We start from the raw sequence: 19813 nt of genomic DNA, 5'->3' as shown, positions 1-19813 counted from the left end.
CATTACATGTAAACACAGCTCACACCATTATGGAGCCACTACCAGCTTTCACAGCGTCTTGTTGACAACTTTGGCTCATGGCTTTGTGCGGTCTGCACCACACACAAACCCAACCATCAGCTCTTACCAACTGAAAGGAGGATGTATCTGACCAGGTCACGTTTTCCAGTCTGCTAGGGTCCAACTGATATGGCCACCAAACCAGGAGAAGTGCTGCAGACGATGTCGTGCTGTTAGTAAAGACACTCACGTCAGTCATCTGCTGCATAGCCTGTTAACATCGATTTGGTTGCACTCTCATAACAGATATGTTCATCATACATTATACATTGATTTCTGCACTTATTTCACACAGTGTTGCTTGTCTGTTAGCATTGACAACTGTACACAAACGCAGCTGTTCTCAGCTGTGGAGTGAAGGCCATCAGCCACCGCATTGTCTGTCGTGAGAAGCAATGCCTGAAATTTGGTATGCTCAACACACTCTTGACACCGCAGATCTCAGAATATTGAATTCTCTAACTACAGTGGAACTTCAATTTTTTTGTTCTCCGATTTTATGTTTCTCACAGTTCTACATCATCAATTTGTAGCCCCTCTGAAAAGATCATAAGATCAATACTAATAATTCCCTGTTTTTATGTTTCTTCTTAATAAAGTTTACTCAATTCTACATTCTTACTTGATGTCTCACTTGACTTCATTCCATTTTCTTTCTATTGACATCTGAGGTGACTTAACGAGTTACAAGTGGCACACAACACAGACGGTCCGCACTGTGGGTGGTGGTGGACTTAAAGGAATATTTTATGCTGGTGCAGAGAGGGGAGACACGAGGGAAGAAATTCGTATGTAATCCATGATCGGCATTTCCTACAATATTTGCAGTTTTTAGCTTCACCATGCAATAATGATGGGTCGAGTACATTTGATACTACTTTTTGCAGGAACTGACATAATCATAATGTGGTGGCACTACGAAGGCGACCAGGAATGAGACTATCAATTTGTCGATCACTATAGCATCAAGTCGATGTTTATTAGCAACAGGAGAATCTCAGCTGTAGCTAAAACTCTTTAGGGGAATATATCCGTAGCTGCACAATGTGTGAAATATTTGTGACAAGGGAGAATATGAATGTTATTGCTCATTATTTCACTTGCAGCAATTTAAGCTGTCCTCTTAGATTCCTGTCTAACCACACACTAGGAAATAGCCACATATTCAAAAACAACGAAAAAACAGCAAAGTATTTGTGACAAGGAACAATATGAATTTTATTGCTGCTCATTTCACTCACATAAATGTAAGCTGTTCTCTTAGGTTTCTGCCTAACCACACACTTGGAAATGGCTACACATTCACAACAAACAAGTAAATGTTAATTTCATCCTTCTTTCTCTAACCTGACAGAAATGTTTAACAACATCGAATACTGCAGAACACATTGTATTATGATCATAATGAACACGATGACAATGCTAAGTTAAGAAAAAAAAATAATGGGATGCATCGAGTCGCAAACCTCTAACACACCTATCCATGATGTTATCCCTTACGATAACAGCTTACGCCTCTGAATCTTGTATTGCACATTAGTTATCACAAAATATCTCGAAGCCTTACATGATTGATGCCTTATTGATTGACATTTAATGATAAGTGTGACATATTTGTGACATGGTACTTCCAATGCACCACTGTTTTGAAATGGCATACTGTGCACTTACGTCACACCCTACGAAGGAAATGAATAACTGAAATGAACACAGTTCACACAGGGGTTGTTCACAAGTGCTCGCAAAGGACTATAGTCGAAAGCCAATTAGTGATGTCACCACTGCAAAAAAAAAAAAAAAAAAAAAAAAAACACAGTGCGAAGCCACGTCCACACTGCCACTAAAAACATTTTTCTGTTGGGGATATTATTTCCTACAGTGTTTTGCATCTGTGTATGACTTTGTTTCATGCCACTGTTTCTGTCCACACTGGCAGAGAACATTTCTCACTGTACTCGCATTGTTTGCAATGCTATTTGTTGTATTGTTTTCATATTGTCTGCCACGTCATGTCTGCAGCCACGGAAACTGTAATACATGCTGCCACATTACTAAGGTTCATGCAAACAAAATAACAGACATCATCATCATCCATTCCTTTCTTATTTATTTATCATGCTTTGTGACCTGAAGGCCATAAGAATCTCTCAGTGTTTTGTAGTTTTACAGAACAAAGTTCCATTCATCAGAGAATTTCACAATAGGTTTCAAAAGTAAATTATTATTATGATAATGAGTTTGTATAGCAGCTGGTAATGGTTGATAAAATCAGATTAGTTGTTGTATGAAATCAATTTGTTGGTTTGCATACTGTCATCATCCTTGGTGAGTAAAAACATACTACAGAACAACTGGTCGGAAAAACTTGCTACATGTAGGAAATGAGTATGGAAGCCAGTTTTAGTTTCTGTAATTTCACTTGGATAGCATCTAACGATTTTGAATTTCTGACAAATATCGTATCACCGATACATAGAAATTTCAGGAAAGCAATTACAAGTAGACATGCTGTTAGTTTTAGTTTTTTGTTGACGGGAGATTCGTTCCAGAGTCTTGAGTATTTATTTTCGATTTTGAAGCAAGCTACGACAAATTACCTTATTTTCTTTCCTACGTAGTGTTTCTCTCAATATTCTACTAAATGTAGCAGCAGTTTTTTTGCAGTGAGTCTTCTTTTCTTGCTGTTCTTGTACTGCTTGCTTCATATGTTTGACAATCAGCCATCAGCCTGGTACAATGATGATAACTTGACAGTCTGCTGCTTCGTCCTTTGCATCTCCCCCCCCCCCCCCCCCTCCCCTCCATGCCCCATGCCCGGAAAACTAAACACAGCAAGAGAAAACAAAACAGCTAACAACCTTACACAACAGACAACACAATGTGACATATAAACATAAACTTGCACCGTGCGGCAGTGACATGAGGTAGCTGGCCTGAAACATTGTTTCCTTTGATCTGTACGGACATTGCTTCAGCTAGATGTTTTCGTGTTTCAAGAGATGTTTCCACATGGTGTGCACATCAAGTAGCTGGAAACATATTTCACGCTTAGTGTGTGCACAGCTTAAAGTCTACTCAACCCAATTAAACTGCCACTGGCAACAAAAGGAAAACACGCAGCCCCACATTTTAGATTCCAACGCCTTTCTCTGTACTTCACAGTTTACAGTTTAAATCGCCATGTTCATAATTTTTTTTCTGGGTGAACACAAAGGAAAGATGTCTCTAAAACATGAGTTTTGATGTATAATTTGTAGTTGTAGCATTTTGGAAAATAGCTCGATTACCATGTACCCAGCCAGATACTGATTTCAATTTTTTGGCGAGTTTTTACTTGCTGTTAAACATCCACGATTTATATTGGTGAGGATTATGATTTTTAATCATATATGACAATTACATATGTTTTGCTCACATTTTGGGGGTTTTAATGTTTTTCTCAATTCTGCATTTCCCTCAGTTTTGAGGTTTTTAAGTCAGGACTCCACGAAAAAGTAAAATAATTGTTTCACTGTATTTCTGAAATGGAATTTCCCATGCATCTAGCTCCAACTACCAATCCAAATTTAATGTCTGTTAATTCCCATCATACGGTCATAATCCTGTCTGAAATCTTTTGACACTAATCACCTGAGTACAAATGACAGCTCCGCCACCGCATTGCCCTTTCATACCCTGTGTATGTGACGCTACCACCATCTGAATATGTGCATTTTGCTATTCCATGACTTTTGTCACCTCAGTGTAAGGACTAGTAGCTAAGATGGCGCACTGAATGACTTACATCAACCTAAAAATGTACACTGCTTTCGTCATAGCCTACAAAAATCATGCAGAAAACTACTAAAGCAACATAATTCTTGAAACTTCCTGGCAGATTAAAACTGTGTGCCGCTCCGAGACTTGAACTCGGGACCTTTGCCTTTCGCGGGCAAGTGATCTACCATCTCAGCTACCCAAGCACAGACTCACGCCCTGTCCCCACAGCTTTACTCCTGCCAGTATCTCGTCTCCTACCTTCCAAACTTTACAGAAGCTCTCGTGCGAACCTTGCAGAACTAGCACTCCTGAAAGAAAGGATATTGCAGAGATGTGGCTTAGCCACAGCCTGGGGGTGATGAAACTTCCTGGCAGATTAAACTGTGTGCTGGACCGAGATTCGAACTCGGGATCCTTGCCTTTCGCGGGAAAGTGCTCTACCAACTGAGCTACCAAAGCACGACTCACGCTAGTTCTGTAAGGTTCACGGAAGAGCTACTGTAAAGTTTGGAAGGTAGGAGATGAGGTACTGCCAGAAGTAAAGCTGTGGAGATGGGGCGTGAGTCATGCTTGGGTAGCTCAGATGGTAGAGCACTTGCCCGCGAAAAGCAAAGGTCTTGAGTTCGAGTCTCGGTCCGGCACGCAGTTTTAATCTGCCAGGAAGTTTCATATTGGCACACTCTCCACTGCAGAGTGGAAATCTCATTCTGGGAACATAATTCTTAGTTGGTAAAATAAATATAACTATTCTACGACTCTGTTTCTGTAGAGAAGTTTCAAAGTCACAAACCTGAAGCGTTCAACTGAAAATGTTATGAACAGTAGCGCATTAAATCATGGTATCAGTGTCTTGTTTAGTCATGAATTATTCACACAAAATTGTTGTGTACCAGAGAACATCTCAAATCATACTATCGACAAGAATTTTGTGAATATAGAGCTCTGCCTGCAAAACAAGAGGGAATATTTTGTATGTTTGTAACAAAATGTGGAAACACTGATAGTAAGGATAGTAGTTACCGCAGTTTTACCACTGATTGTATTAAGGTCTTATTGTAACAGAAAGAAAATACTTTTCAACTTGTGTTTTTCATTTATTAACATTTTAATAGTATGTAAAAGCTATTGTAATATTTTATAAAAATCCAGCTCTCTTTATTTGTATGTTTGTTGTGCTGCCAGTTCAAGAGACATTTTATTTGTAATATATTCGTGATTTCCATGTACTTTCAGACATCCCACACACTAGTAACATATCATTTTCTCAAATAATGAAGATGTTTCTGAATCAGAAAATTACTATTTAACAGCTTCCTTGGCTTTATTATGAAATATCAGACATGGATACTCCTAACCATTTTACTGCTGCAGAAATAGCATGTGGCACTCTACCTGCTGTACACATGTTTAAGTGTGCGACTGGGGCTTTCTAACTGCCAAGTGCCATAGACATGTTTAGATGCACAGACTATAAGTTACCTGTGTGCATGTTAACACGCATACGTCAATTTTCAAGCAGCTGCTCAGAGGCTGAGTTTCCTACTAGTTGTGGTTCTGTTTGCTATTGTGGTTCTGTGTTGTTTCCAGCTTCCTTAACATTTTCAGCTATTCTTCAGAACTGAGAGCAGAGTGTTATTATTGTACTGTTTTAAGTGGTATAGGTCTCAGTTTTGTAAAGAAACTGACATGTTGTCATTGTTTCAACCAGACAGAAACTCTACAGATTTTTTGGAATGAACAATAGTGAATGTGGGTTTTGTAGCATCCCAATAATGATGATTATCACTTTTTGGTAGAAGCAATTTCCTTGTCCATAGTTGCTTCCTAATATGTAATAAGGATACACGATTATGCCTTAAGCAAACACAATTTTGTCTTGTTTTACTACCCATACATATTTCGGAAAAGATTCTCCATCTTCAGTGCATTTTATTTATTATCTGTTTAACAATATACCTCAAAATGTATGCTGATTGTGATTAGGCTTTGAGAAATGTTGATCGGGGTGGGAGAGCAAACTACGTACATTTGAATAATTACAGTTTGTAGATATCATGTTTTCACACTTCTACAGGATGTCTGAGTGGAGCTTTCTAACACATACTGTTTCACTGTGTGTGGTGTTCACTTGTTCCACCATCCTGTTCTGGATGGGAATTTTGAATTCTGTAGTGGCATTAGATTGTTGTGATTGTGACTGATATTTAAGCTCTATAGGAATTATCAGAAGACCAAAACAAACACATGGGCATACGCACGCCTGTGTCACTGAAAATTCAAAATTACCATCCAGAACACCAAGAACAAGATTACAAAACAACAGAACATCACACAAATAGTGAAACAGTGTGTGTTAGAAAGCTTCACTGAAAAACACCCCGTAGCAGCATGAAAACATGAGACCTGCAGAAGGTAAGTACACACATTTACAGACATAGTCAGCTTCCTCTCCCAACCAGCATTTAACAAAGCCTGATCACATTCAGCATACACTTCAATTCATTTTTCAAAAAACAATACTGTAAGCTAAAAAACGCTAGTTAAAGAGTAAGGCAGCAAATTTTTGTCTACAAAACAACACTATATAATGGCATTACTGCTATAGAGAAAGAATCAATATATTAGGCCTAAAATTTGTGAATTGACAAAGCAAAACATTGATAAAAGCTTATTAATTGCAGATGACATACTAGAAGACAATAATTGTTGCTGTGCTGCAAATACTAAACAGACTTGTGAACACCAATATGTAGTAATGAGGTACATATTTATTCCTCACATTAATATTCTGCCAATATTTATGGTAACATGAATACTATATTCTTAAAAACTGGTGAATACCACAATGCATAAATTCCTTATATGTCGTTCAAAAGACAATAAATAAAACCCACTGAAGGTCAAGAAACTTCACTGAAACACGTATCGGTAATAAAAAAATAAAAATCTGTGTTTGATCGAGGTAGAACCACATTTCCTTATTACATTTTAGGAAGCAAACACAGACAAGGAAAGAGCTTCAACCACAAAATGATTAACTCAGTGCCATGACAGGCATTTCCGACTAAGTTCTGCAACAAATTCAGAAGCGCAATAGAAAAACTACATCAGACAATGCTCAACATAAAATTCAAAATGATTAACTCAGTGCCATGACAGGCATTTCCGACTAAGTTCTGCAACAAATTCAGAAGCGCAATAGAAAAACTACATCAGACAATGCTCAACATAAAATTCAAAACTCCCAGTAATACCTAAGTATTCACATGTCACTGTAAAAATTATGTCACCTGCACACAACATGCCAAGCACAAAGCAGAAGTGGGCCAGCTGGAACAGGAAATTAAATATCTGCATTCCAAGAAGAGCATGCTTACCCTTTTAACTATTCAACACTCATCTTGAACTAACAAATCATATAAAAATCTCAGAAATATTTATTGACATCATGAAGAGTGTTAAAAACAACATAGAAATTCTAATGGAAATAAAGTTGGGAAAACAACAAAAACCACACAGACTTATACAAAGTAACACACCGCTAATGTTAGATACAATAAGCAGACATACCACACATTCCATATACAACTGGTCAACCTCACTGACACACAATTTACAAAACAAGAACTAAATGTAGTAGAAAGAGAACCTAATTACAATGTCAACACACAGCTTAAAAACAAGACAATGGAGAACCTAATAACAGAAAGTGACAATATAACAAAACAACAAGAGATGAAAACAACTCTTAATTTCATTGCAGGATTAACAAGAGAGCTAACAAAAAAGGAAATCAGATGCATAATAACATATTGAGAGGAATGAAATATGAGGGGGGTGGGGGAGAAATATAATAAAAAAACAAACAATAGAAGCAATGGAGCTTCCATCACAAAACTGGACAAGAGCAACATCATGGTAGGAATAAATCGGGAGTAGCACAAAAGTAAAACCCTAAAATTTATAGAAGAGAACAAGATATAATAAAACTAACCAGTAACCCAACACAAAGATAGTGCAAGATACACAGACACTTCTAAAAAACATCTCACACATATTCACAAAACAAAAAGTAAAATGGCTAAAACAAAAGAACCCCAAGGAATGCACACTAAAAAACCTGCTAGATGTCCACAAACAGAAGACACCAATATGGCCACTTATCAATTATAGAAACACACCCACATATCATCTAGCCAGAGAAGAAATGCATACGCACTTACAGAAACATTATATAAACACAAACAGAAGTAGTATACCCAACACTGAAGAGCTTATAGAATTGATCAAATACATCAACACAGAAGCAACAACCAAACTCACATCATTTGACATCACATCCATGCATACCAATGTCCCCACCACAGAAACCATCAAGATCATCAAATAGCAATTAGAACAGCAGACATATATTCTCAAACACCACATAAAACAAATAACAAGCATTCTAAAATTAATCACAGAACAAAGCTATTTCACATCTGACAACTACTTCTACTCACAACAGGAAGGACTCCCCATGGGATGACCAATCAGTGGAATCCTAGCCAACATCTTCCTAAATCACACTGAAAACAAAATATTTGAAGCCATAGTAAAACCCAAACAACACAGAATAGTATATTGGTATTGTTACGCAGATGACGTCATATGCATTCTAGATGAATCCTCTAACCATGCTGATATACTTAGACACTACAATACACAGACAACAACCAACACCAATTTCCCACACTCAGAAAACCCAGAAACACCAGCACAACCATACATCAACAAAACATCCCATCACCCATGAGGAAGCTGGGATCTGACACATGCTACACAGATTGAATAAAACTCCTCTCATCAAGGACAACTACAAAAATGACCTACAAATAATCAAACAAATAACAGTCGAAAATGGAAATGAAACAAACATGACAGCCAAACTAAACCCAAAAAGTAAAACAAAAATGGAAAATACCCACAACGCACATCAGAAAACAGATCAACACCAGTACAAAATCACAAGCTCACAGAACATAAGCTCACAGAACATAAGCTCACAGAACATAAGCTCACAGAACATAAGCTCACAGAACATAAGCTCACAGAACATAAGCTCACAGAACATAAGCTCACAGAACATAAGCTCACAGAACATAAGCTCACAGAACATAAGCTCACAGAACATAAGCTCACAGAACATAAGCTCACAGAACATAAGCTCACAGAACATAAGCTCACAGAACATAAGCTCACAGAACATAAGCTCACAGGCTCACAGAACATAAGCACACAGAACACAAACACATCTGAAAAAGAGGCATGCACAACAACGAACAGATGGCACACACTCACCTACAACAACAAAACAGCTCACTGAATGCACCCGCGCGTGCGAGCGTGCCAACGCACGCACGCACACGCACACGCACACACACACGCACACACACACATACATACATACACACAGTTCAAAATTCCCACCCAGGACAAGATGGCAGAATAAATGTACATCACACAAACAGTGGCTGTTAGGAAGCTCCACTCAAGCACCCTATAGAACCACGAAAACACAAGATCTACAAAACGTAAGTACACACATTTACATACATAAGGCCTAATCACAATCAGCATACATTTAAACACATTTTTTTTTTTTTTTAATATAGTACCGTAACCTAAAAAATTATGGTCAAAGTGTAAAACAGCAAATCTTTGTTTGCAGAATAACTTAATGACAGTAGCCCTACAGAAAAAATCATTATATTAGGCCTAAAACCATAGATGACATACTGGAATACAATAATTATAGCTGTGCTGCAAATGCCAAACAGATTTGTGAACACCAATATATAATTATAAGATGCATATTTATTCTTGATTTTAATACCCTGCCAATTCTTTAGTAATGTAAATACTATAATCTTAAAAACTGGTAAACGTCATAATACATAAATTCTTTGTATACTGTTCAACAGAAAATTAATGAAACCCACTGAAGGTGGAGAAACTTCTCTGAAACACGTATGGGTAGTAAAACAAGAAAAAATTGTGTTTGCTCAAGGCAGAACCACATATCCTTACTACAAGGGTGATTCAAATGAAAACCTTTAAGTGCTATAATATTTTAATTGTAACAATGAACGAAAAACCTAAATGTCATTTTTTGACTTACTCTCCCTGATGTTAAACGCATGCACTAGGGTAATCAAAAAAAAAGGTCTCCTAGTTTTTTTCTAAGTACATAGACCTGTTAATTTCTACAATGGTTTACATCAGTTTACAGCTTGAACATCTAGCTATTTTTTGACATAATCACCATTTCTGTTTATGCATTTTTGGTAGAAGCTGTGGTAGTTTTTGTATGCCCATGTCATACCAGCTCACCACCATGCTGTTCAGAAAGTTATGAACCTCTTCTTTCACCTCGTCGTTGGAGCTGAATCACTTTACGGCCAAATATTCTTTTAACTTAGGGAACAGGTGATAGTCACTGGGTGCCAAGTCAGGACTATAGCTTGGGTGGGTGATTATGTTTCACTGAAACTGTTGTAGGAGAGCAACAGTTTGCCGAGCAATGTGTGGGTGAGCATTATCGTGGAGAATGTGTACGCCCTTGTTCAACATTCCTCTTCTCCGGTTCTGAATTGCCCATTTGAGTTTTTTGAAAGTCTCACAGTACCTGCCAGCTTTAATTTTGGTGTCAGTGGGCATAAAGTTGACCAATAATACCCCTTTCCAATCCCAAAAATGGTTGTCATGACTTTACTGGCAGACTGTGTTTGTTTGAATCTCTGCAGCTTTGGCAAAGAAGGATGCCACCACTGGTGTGATTGTTGCTTGGTCTCAGGCGTAAAGTGGTATGCCCAGATTTCGTCACCCGTGACAAATGAGTCCAGAAAGTTGTCCTGTTCGGCTGCAAGGCAGTGAAGAAATGCGCGGGAAGCATCAACTCGCTGCCACATGTGGTCCTCAGTCAGGATGCGTGGCACCGATCTTCCGCACACTTTCTGGTAGTTCAATGTTTCCATTAAAATTCTGTGAGCGGTGCTTCAGGAAACCTCAGGAACCAACACGCAGAGATCAACCAAGGTGATTCGCCGATCTTCATGCATGCTTTGCTCGACCTTCAACACTGTCTCCTTAGAAATTGATGGTCTCCCACTCCTTTGTTTGTCATGAATTTCGGTCTGTCCAGCTACAAACTCTCAACATCACTTACGAACATTTTTGACATCCATGCACGACTCACCATACACTTCCGTCAATTGGCGATGGATTTCAATCGGCACAATGCCCTTTGCATTCAAAAACCAAATAACTGCACACAATTCACACTTGGCGGTAACATCCAACAGGAGCTCCATTCTCAACGGCTGCCAAGCCAAGACTGAGCGCCTCAGTGAGGCGTGCGCATGTTTACACACAGCGCATGAAGCACTCTTCATAACAGTGCGACCAACTGCCACACAAACAGAGTTCTGTACTTATAAAAAAATTGGAGACATTACTTTTGGGATTACCCTCGTATTCCACTGCTTCAGAAGTGTACAGACACTGCAATGAGAGAATTGTTTTCGTTGTGTGCGTGTAGCCAGTCATGCACCATGGTTTTCGTCACTTCTGAAATGCCTGCTTTCATCACTTCTGAAACGCCTGCACTAAATTGTTTCTTTGACTACACCAAACAGATGAAAGCCACTAGGATCAAAGTCTTGTGAATATGTGAAGTTGATTTTTCAGCATGTCTGAATAAGAATTACTGGTGACTATCACTCCCCGATCCACCTAATAATCAAAAATTACTACATTTTCATCCTAGAAGAGAATCAGCACGACTTTTCCAGCAGATGGTTAAGTGTTGAATTTTTTGGTTTCAGTAATGAGCTGTGGCATTGCTTGACCTTTTCATTTCTGGTTGGTGATAGTGGACCAAAGTCTCATTGCCTGTAACAATTTTTCTCAGAAATGCATTACCTCTGACATAGAAATGATGCAAAATTTCTTCACAGGCATTGACATGGTCTTTCAATTCAGCAGTGAACTGATGTGTTACCCATCTTGCAGATATCTTATTGAAGTCCGGTACATTGTGAATAATATTCTGCACTGCATCAACACTAAATCTTCAAACTTGTGGCTATTTCCATTGCTACAACAACAAACATGAATCATTGTACTGTGCTGTCATACTGTGATGATTTTCAATCACTGGTCAATTGTGGTGGATGATGACAATGGGGCAACCATCTTGTAGTGGATGCTGTGGCCTTCTCCTGCATTGCAGCATTACTTTGACACCTGTCAGTCACTTTCTGAACCTCAAGGAATACCACTGCCACCTACCGACTCTATCACACACATTTTCTAAATTTTATGGAATTTTTAAGGTTTTTACTTAAATCACCCTCATACATATATGATGATTATGTCTGCAAAAAAATATTTGTTGCTATACAAGTGTTGGTCTAGTCATATATTGGATTTCAATACGTTTTACTAATGAAACAAGCAAAAATGGTAATACTCATTAAGCCCTGTTTAGGACAACAGGCAGTCAAGTCCACATTTGTTCCTCTATCTTCACAATCATGGAACACCCAGATATTCATAGGGACAGGTGAAACTTGACAACTACAAGAGAACGTAAAATGAACAGAAATCCAGTTTGTGTCAACTAACACAATGGCATCAAGTGGTATGATAAAAGATTGTGGGTGTTAACCACCTATAACACTAAAAAAATTGAAACTCTCACAAATTGACAAGAAGTGCAGTGAAAGAAACATGAAAATACAATATGTTGTGCAGCATACTACAATTTGAGTATGAAGGCTCTTTACCATTCTGACACTCTACTGACCTCAAATGTATTGCAATGGAAGATTGTGGAAGTGCACAAAAATTTTCTTGTGTTTTGGAACTGTTTGTTTTATTTTTGTACTCTAAACTGGGTATTAATGCAATAAAAATTTGAAATAATGAATTCCATCAGTCTCTGGTAATAGAACTTGTGGAAATTTATGCATCAGTACAGTGGACAAATAGTTGTTTTGTTCTGAGGCATTTTCCAGATTTTATTTTAAGTGAACACTTATGCTGTGACTAATCAATCAGGTTTTCGTAGTTTAAGGAACAAATGGCACATGAAACTATGAGACATGTCTTATAGTATGGATTAAACAAAAGTTGGATGAAACAGACATTACTGTTGGGAATGACGCACACAGTTCATATGGCACGATCACAGTATAGAAACTTTTGTACTTCCAAACTCACCTGTTGCAACAGTCTTATTCTGTCAACACCTGATCTTACGCAACTTACAACAAGATTGCTGAAACTGGTCATCCCAGAACAGTAAAAGTTTCTATACTGTGATCGCAGCATACAGATTGCCCCACAGCACAATGTTACACATTACTGTAATCCACAATGAATGCACAAACATATTAGACCAATATCACCAGTAATCAGTATACAACATTCACCTATTTTTAATAAAATGCGATCCTCTGTACTTCAGTAAAACCCTAATCCATTCCATGATACGGATGGCTGCTATGTGTCACAGGGAGTAAAATGGCACACTGCACTCCAACAAGTAGTAACCCAGAAGGAGTAATCCAAAAATATTAACTTAATTACTTACTGAAACAAGGGACAGTAGTAGGGAAGGTCAATGATCAACTTCGGTTTATTGGGAGAACTTCAAGGAAGTGTAGCTCATCTATAAAGGAGACCATGTACAGAACACAAGTGGACCAATTCTTGAGTACTGCTCAAGTGGTTGGGATCCCCATCAGGTCAGATTGAATGAAGACATCGAAGCTGTCCGATCAACAAGCAAGTATTACGGAGATGGTTCATGAACTCCAATGGGAATCACTGGAGGGAAGACAATGTTCTTTTCATGATACACTACTGAGAAAATTTAGAGAACTGGCATTTGAAGCTGACTGCAGAACTATTCTACTTCCACCAGTATATATTTTGCATAAGGAGCATGAAGATAAGAAAAATTAGGGTTCATATGGAGGCTGATAAACATTTGTTTTTCGCTCACTCTATTTGTGAGTGGAACAGCAAAGGAAATGATTAATAGTGGTAGGAGATACCCTCCACCATGCATCTTACGATTTCCAGCAGAGTATGTGCGCAGATGTAGATGAACATTAGGGAGTACTTGCAGAACAACAGGTATTATGGATGAGTAGCTGAGTTGGAACAGTGAAAAGCTGAGGTGAATCTGAACAACACACTTTGTTTTTCTCATAGGTTACCAAGACATCTTTGAAAACTTCTGGACAGCTGCAGATATTACCCATAAAAATTACTGAACTCTCTCTGTGTTTTCAAACATTGTAACTAATTTGTGGAGAAAATTTGATTGTGTAGTTCACACTATTCTCTTAGAGAATTTGAAATATAATAATAGTATCAGAGATCTTGCTGGTAACCTGTTTTCAACTATCTATTTAAAATGATGCAGAGACTTAAATTAAGAAACTATGTGTGTATACAAAATGATACTGCATCTTCAGAATGGGGACTACTCACTAAAGGTGTATAGTACATGGGCGGAGCAAATATTGATGTGTGTGTTAACTCGTTAGTAACTAAATAACTACCCCAGTGATTGATACTGGGTCCACTCTTGTTCCTGTTATATATAAATGATCTTCCATCATCCATCAAAGAAGCAGATACAGTTCTCCCAGATATAATTCTCTTTGCTGACACAATGCAAGTACTATAATCAAGTCTAACAGAGTAACTTCAACACAGGAAAATGCAAATAGAAGGGCAATCAAGAAGTTACCGTTTGAAGCCCACACAGTCCAGAACTGGTACGCCAATCACGCAAAATCACTGTGAGCAATGAGCCATTCATTTCACTGGTGCACCAAGTTGAAAAGCCCCACTTGATAAACTGGTGTAACTCCTGCCGTATGACATCTGGGGTAGTGATGTGCATCTTCTGTTGAATGGTGACCAGCACAGAACTTGATACTGCCTTCCACAACGGAGGTTTTAGACAGATGTCCTGCCTCATACATATTCTTCATTCTCTGATGGATGTCCACTGGTGTTCATCCTTCAGCAGCCAAGAAAAGACTAACACCACTTTGGTTCTGTTTAGATGGATGTGGTAATAATGTTGCTAAAGTTCACATTTCCACAATTACTGCACAGACGTCAGAAAGACATGAATGCCACACTGATCCCTTGTCTACATGTCAGTGCTTACATATCCACATCAGAGTCACATTATGTCACATATACACTGCAGCAAATCCCTCAAACAGAAACTTTTTGATTGCCCCTTATAGCATTTTCTTAAAAATGATGACCAGTTCTCTGCAAATGGATTGTCACTGAGTTCATTACTCATCAATAAATGAAACAGGATATTTTGAATTAGTCGGTGTTTATACTGAAAAGTACCTGAATTGAAAATCATGTATTACAGTTCTTCTTAAACATCTAAGCTTTGCTACTTTTGCATTACCGATACCAGATTTTGAATATGAAATGTCTGATGGGGTAACTCATCATTTACGGGAAACAAGTGTGTGGACCACCCTTTAAACAGTTGGGCATTCTGACAACAGCCTCACAGTTCATTTAGTGCCTTATGAAGCTTGTTGTATTCTGTCAGTCACAATTTGAAAATAACAGCAGCACTTATAAATACAATTCTAAAAGGAGGAATGGCTTACACAAACCATCACTCCATGTTAGTGTGGCACAGAAGGAGAGTGGTATTTAGCCCTTTTTTCCATTTGTTTATTTCATCTTTGAGCATTCTGCATGCTACTGATGTTAATAGTTTGTACAAACTGAATAAAACATAATAATAATAAAGAAAACTGTAAAATCAAGTAGATTTGCAAGCAGACATACAACGAGTACAAGTTAAAATTTTAGATCATCTTTTGCACAATCAAAAAATTCCACAATCACACAGAAAGTTTTCTTTTTAAGCCAGTTTTGTAGAAAATTTATGTAAGCTTTTAATGAGGTAGTGTGTGCGTCTGGTAGCAGTGCACTAAACAATTTTACTCCAAAATACAGCTATTTTGAGTCTTGCTTAGTCTTGTAAAGGATTGGTCAATCTTTCCTTCGTGGCATGTATTGGGACAATTAAATGATTGTCTTAATTTGTAGCTCTCTTGGTTTTCTTTTGTGTAGACTATGCAGCGAAGTACAAAGAATGATGGGACTGCCACGACACCCACTTTCTTGAAAAGTGACAGCATTTTTCCACCATGCAAAACCTCTTTTTGCCTTACTGAAGCTGCCCCAAAGCTGTATGCACTATTTTCCTCAGTTTGATCACCTATTCAGTGATATAATGAATTTAATAGCTAATAAAATTAACTTCAAACAAAAAGTGAAACCACATATGCTTGACAACTTCTTCTACTCCAAAAGAGAAATTCTAAATGTGAATAACAGCATCAGCAGCAGCAGTCAATGTGTGCGTGTGTGTGTGTGTGTGTGTGTGTGTGTGTGTGTGTGTGTGTTAGAGAGAGAATATACTTAAGTATTAATTACTGTAAGGGGAGGGTGAATCATTGCGTTATTTTCCACTGAGATGATGTAATGTACAGGTTGTTTCATTGTTTCACAATTCCTATCACAGGCTCCAAAAGGTTGTAGAGGGGACTTAGTAGATGAAGTTTTGATAAGGAAGCCACATCTGAAAATGGTTCATTTGGATATAAAATAAATTTGATGCTTAGATCACGCACTTTGTGTTATGCGCAGAAACTGAGAGTGGGGGGGGGGGGGGGGGGGCGCGGTGACTTCATTGTCAATCCCTGGTACCATTTTCATCTGACTACAAGAGAGGAATGAGATTTTCCCACAACGAGGAAGTTCACACAGTGGTTCTTGAATGGCTCCATGACCAAGCATCATATTTATATCATTAAGGAACTGAACAGACGATAGAACGGACCAACCATTGTTTACAGAGACTTGATAATTATGCTGAAAAATGGTGTCATGTATTCATGTCACTTCAAAATGTAGTGCAACATTAAATAAAAATAACTTGGCCTGTCATAATAATGTGTAACTTACTTTCCAAACTCTCTTTCTAATTAGCTACCTTCGTTTGGCGTTGGTGATTGAGCATGCATTGCTCCTGTTTTAGTTACTTGCACCTTGGCACTAGTGTCCCACAAAGTGTGTTTATGTGTTGTTATACATCTCAATGCAGAATTTGTCCAAGGAAAGAAGTTTACATTTATTACTACTGCCTGGAATATTACTTTTAAAAAAGAAAAATCTTTAATTTTGTCATTCTGATGCATCATTGTTGGACACTCATCAACTTTGTTGCTGCAGAATTGAGTGACAAATCACAAGGCATTCAAACCTCAGGTTATAACAAAATAAGGCACACCATTCTTGTGTAATCATAAGACTTACAGCAATGTAAGTGTAAACTGAACTGTAGCACAACATCTCTGTTCCTTTAAACCAATAACATTTACTTAGGTCCATAAAAACAGAACTGAAACTTTACTGCAAGATATTAAATATTTTACGATTTATTGACACCAACCTGAGTGGCATGCCTTATGGCTGACAGATTGCGATGTCTGAGACCTCTAAAAAAATGGACGGCTGGATTGGCCAAACCCATTTCTCCTGCACTGGCCGCCGATGGATTTTCGTCACATGCATACAATACCTCTTCAGCACTTATTCCATGCAAAACACGATCCAGATGGCCTGCAGAGATATACCAGATCAACTTAGATATTAAGGGAAGAATGGACAAAAAACTGACACTAAGGACCATGAAATTTCGCACAGATGGTAATTTTGCATATCTTAACTAAATAGCTAAAGAATATATCATGCCTTCATTTATATTATTATCTCCATGTTACTGCTGTTGTTGGCACATTCCTAAAAGCTGCAGAAATCAGTATCAAAACAGAAGCAACTTGTCATCAAATATACCTCAGTTGTATTTTTCTAAACCAGATTGAACAAATTTTGAGCCAAATCTTTACAAAAACCATTGATTTAATTATCATGGGTAATTTCAATATCAAATTCTTAACTTTAAAAAAACAGTAGGGAAGAACTAAAGCATCTGATAGAATAGTTCAACCTAACTGCTGTAGTTAACTTTCCCACTGGAGTAACAAGTAACTGTACAAACTTAATTGACAATATATTCACTGACAAAGGCAGGAGCAGCTCTATCACTGTCAAGTAAAATCCTCAATGGACCGTCAGATAAGGACACACAACAGCTTACCGAAAATGACATTAACATGTGTGATAAAGCTACACATTTCTTTAAATCTGAACAGGCCGGTCAATAACTGTATCCTAAATATTTTCAAACTTTACTTGCAGAAGCTTGGCTGTAGCCCTCTATGTATGAAAAGGAATGTTAATCAGACTTTTAACCTGCTCTCAAATGAAAGTGTGCCATTGTTTGAAGCTATAAAATATCCCAGTCTACTATAAGGAAATACTGGCTCACTAGAAGGCCCAGAATTTCCCGTAGAAAAAAAGAAAGTCAAATGATAATCGTTTGGGTGTTATAGCTCTTCTTATCCCTCCGCTTGTTAAGAAAAACTACAATACAACGTTTAATAGTTTTCTTTTTACTCAGACATATTTCAGCACTTTTTGTGCTATATGCGGTAGGTTTATTTTCTTTCCGAAAAATTAATGTTACATGTTAACCTTTTGTGTACGTTATATGACCTTTTGGCTCAAAAGCATTTACATTTGAAAAAAGGATGATTTATCAAGAGTCAAATACTCTACAAACAGTTTGCATACAGTAAAACTCTGAGACATATGTCACAGAATTTACGCATTATATGTTCTTCATTTATGATACGTTTAAAGATTTTAGTTTTATACTAAATCTGGAAAAAATGCGCCTGAAGAAAAAAAAACACACCACCTTCAAGGACTACGTTCAGTGGCACCACAGTGTAATAGGCGCATACTGAGGAATGGTTGTGCTAGTGATTCATGGTCATCGACACTCAAGTGGTGCTCAGGATGCCTCTCTGTGCACCCTCTGTTTTGACTCTGCAGGTGGTAACTTTTCCAAGTTTAGAAGTAAACAGTGTTTGCAACATTCATTCTATGGTACAATCATGCCCCACCGACAAGTACGTACTACTGTTTAACAGCTTCAGCCATTTGAACAGGGTTGCACTGTGGGGTTTCAGGAAGCTGGAAGGATGTATCGATGGATTGCACCATTTGTGGGGTACAAAGTATCAGTGGTGTATGACTGCTTCTAACAGTGGTCTGTCAAACATTTCCACAAGCACTGAACAGGTCCACATAGAACAGATGCACAGAGAGATCTACAAATTACACGAGCAGCAGGGGCTGACCAAATATCATCCAGGAACAAAATCCAGGCGCAAGTTGCACCAGTTGTGTAGTGAAGGACCACTGGAAGCTGTCCACTCCCAACAGGTTTAATATTACATGTGCCTCTGACCAGGCTCCCACTTACACCATAACATTGCCATACATGATAACTCTTGTGTCGTTTATAAGAGTAGGTTCTGTTTGTATGTGAATGATGAATGTACATGTATATGACACAGACATTGTTAGCTGCCAGTTCCAGAGGGCATTCGTTCACAACACACAGTTCCCACAGCAGGCTTCAGTTTTTCAGTTTGTGTGTGTGTGTGTGGGGGGGGGGGGGGGGGTATATGTATAGTACAATCTAACTTCTGCACCATTTGAATGCAGTAAAGTGTTCACTGTAAATAAGTATTGTAGTACACTATTGGCCATTAAAATTGCTACACCACGAAGATGACATGCTACAGACATGAAATTTAACCAACAAGAAGATGATGCTGTGATATGTAAATGATTGGCTTTTCAGAGCATTCACACAAGGTTGGCGCTGGTGCCGACACCTACAACATGCTGACATGAGGAAAGTTTCCAACCGATTTCTCATATGCAAACAGCTGTTGACCGGCATTGC

The 19813-nt window shown here is 38.1% G+C and overlaps 1 protein-coding gene across 5 annotated transcripts in view; it reads right to left on the bottom strand.

Moving 5' to 3' along the window:
* Positions 1 to 19813, bottom strand: part of LOC126469697 (WD repeat-containing protein 7) — a 385995-nt gene that overhangs the window by 195293 nt on the left and 170889 nt on the right. For all 5 annotated transcript variants that reach the window (XM_050096866.1, XM_050096868.1, XM_050096869.1 and 2 more), the window contains one exon: positions 17384 to 17553. In XM_050096866.1, coding sequence (XP_049952823.1) covers positions 17384 to 17553 — 170 coding nt within the window. The remainder of the gene's footprint in view (positions 1 to 17383; positions 17554 to 19813) is intronic.

Source organism: Schistocerca serialis, chromosome 3, assembly GCF_023864345.2.
Source record: "Schistocerca serialis cubense isolate TAMUIC-IGC-003099 chromosome 3, iqSchSeri2.2, whole genome shotgun sequence".
Classification (NCBI taxonomy): domain Eukaryota; kingdom Metazoa; phylum Arthropoda; class Insecta; order Orthoptera; family Acrididae; genus Schistocerca; species Schistocerca serialis.
This window is presented reverse-complemented; position numbering and strand designations above follow the sequence as displayed.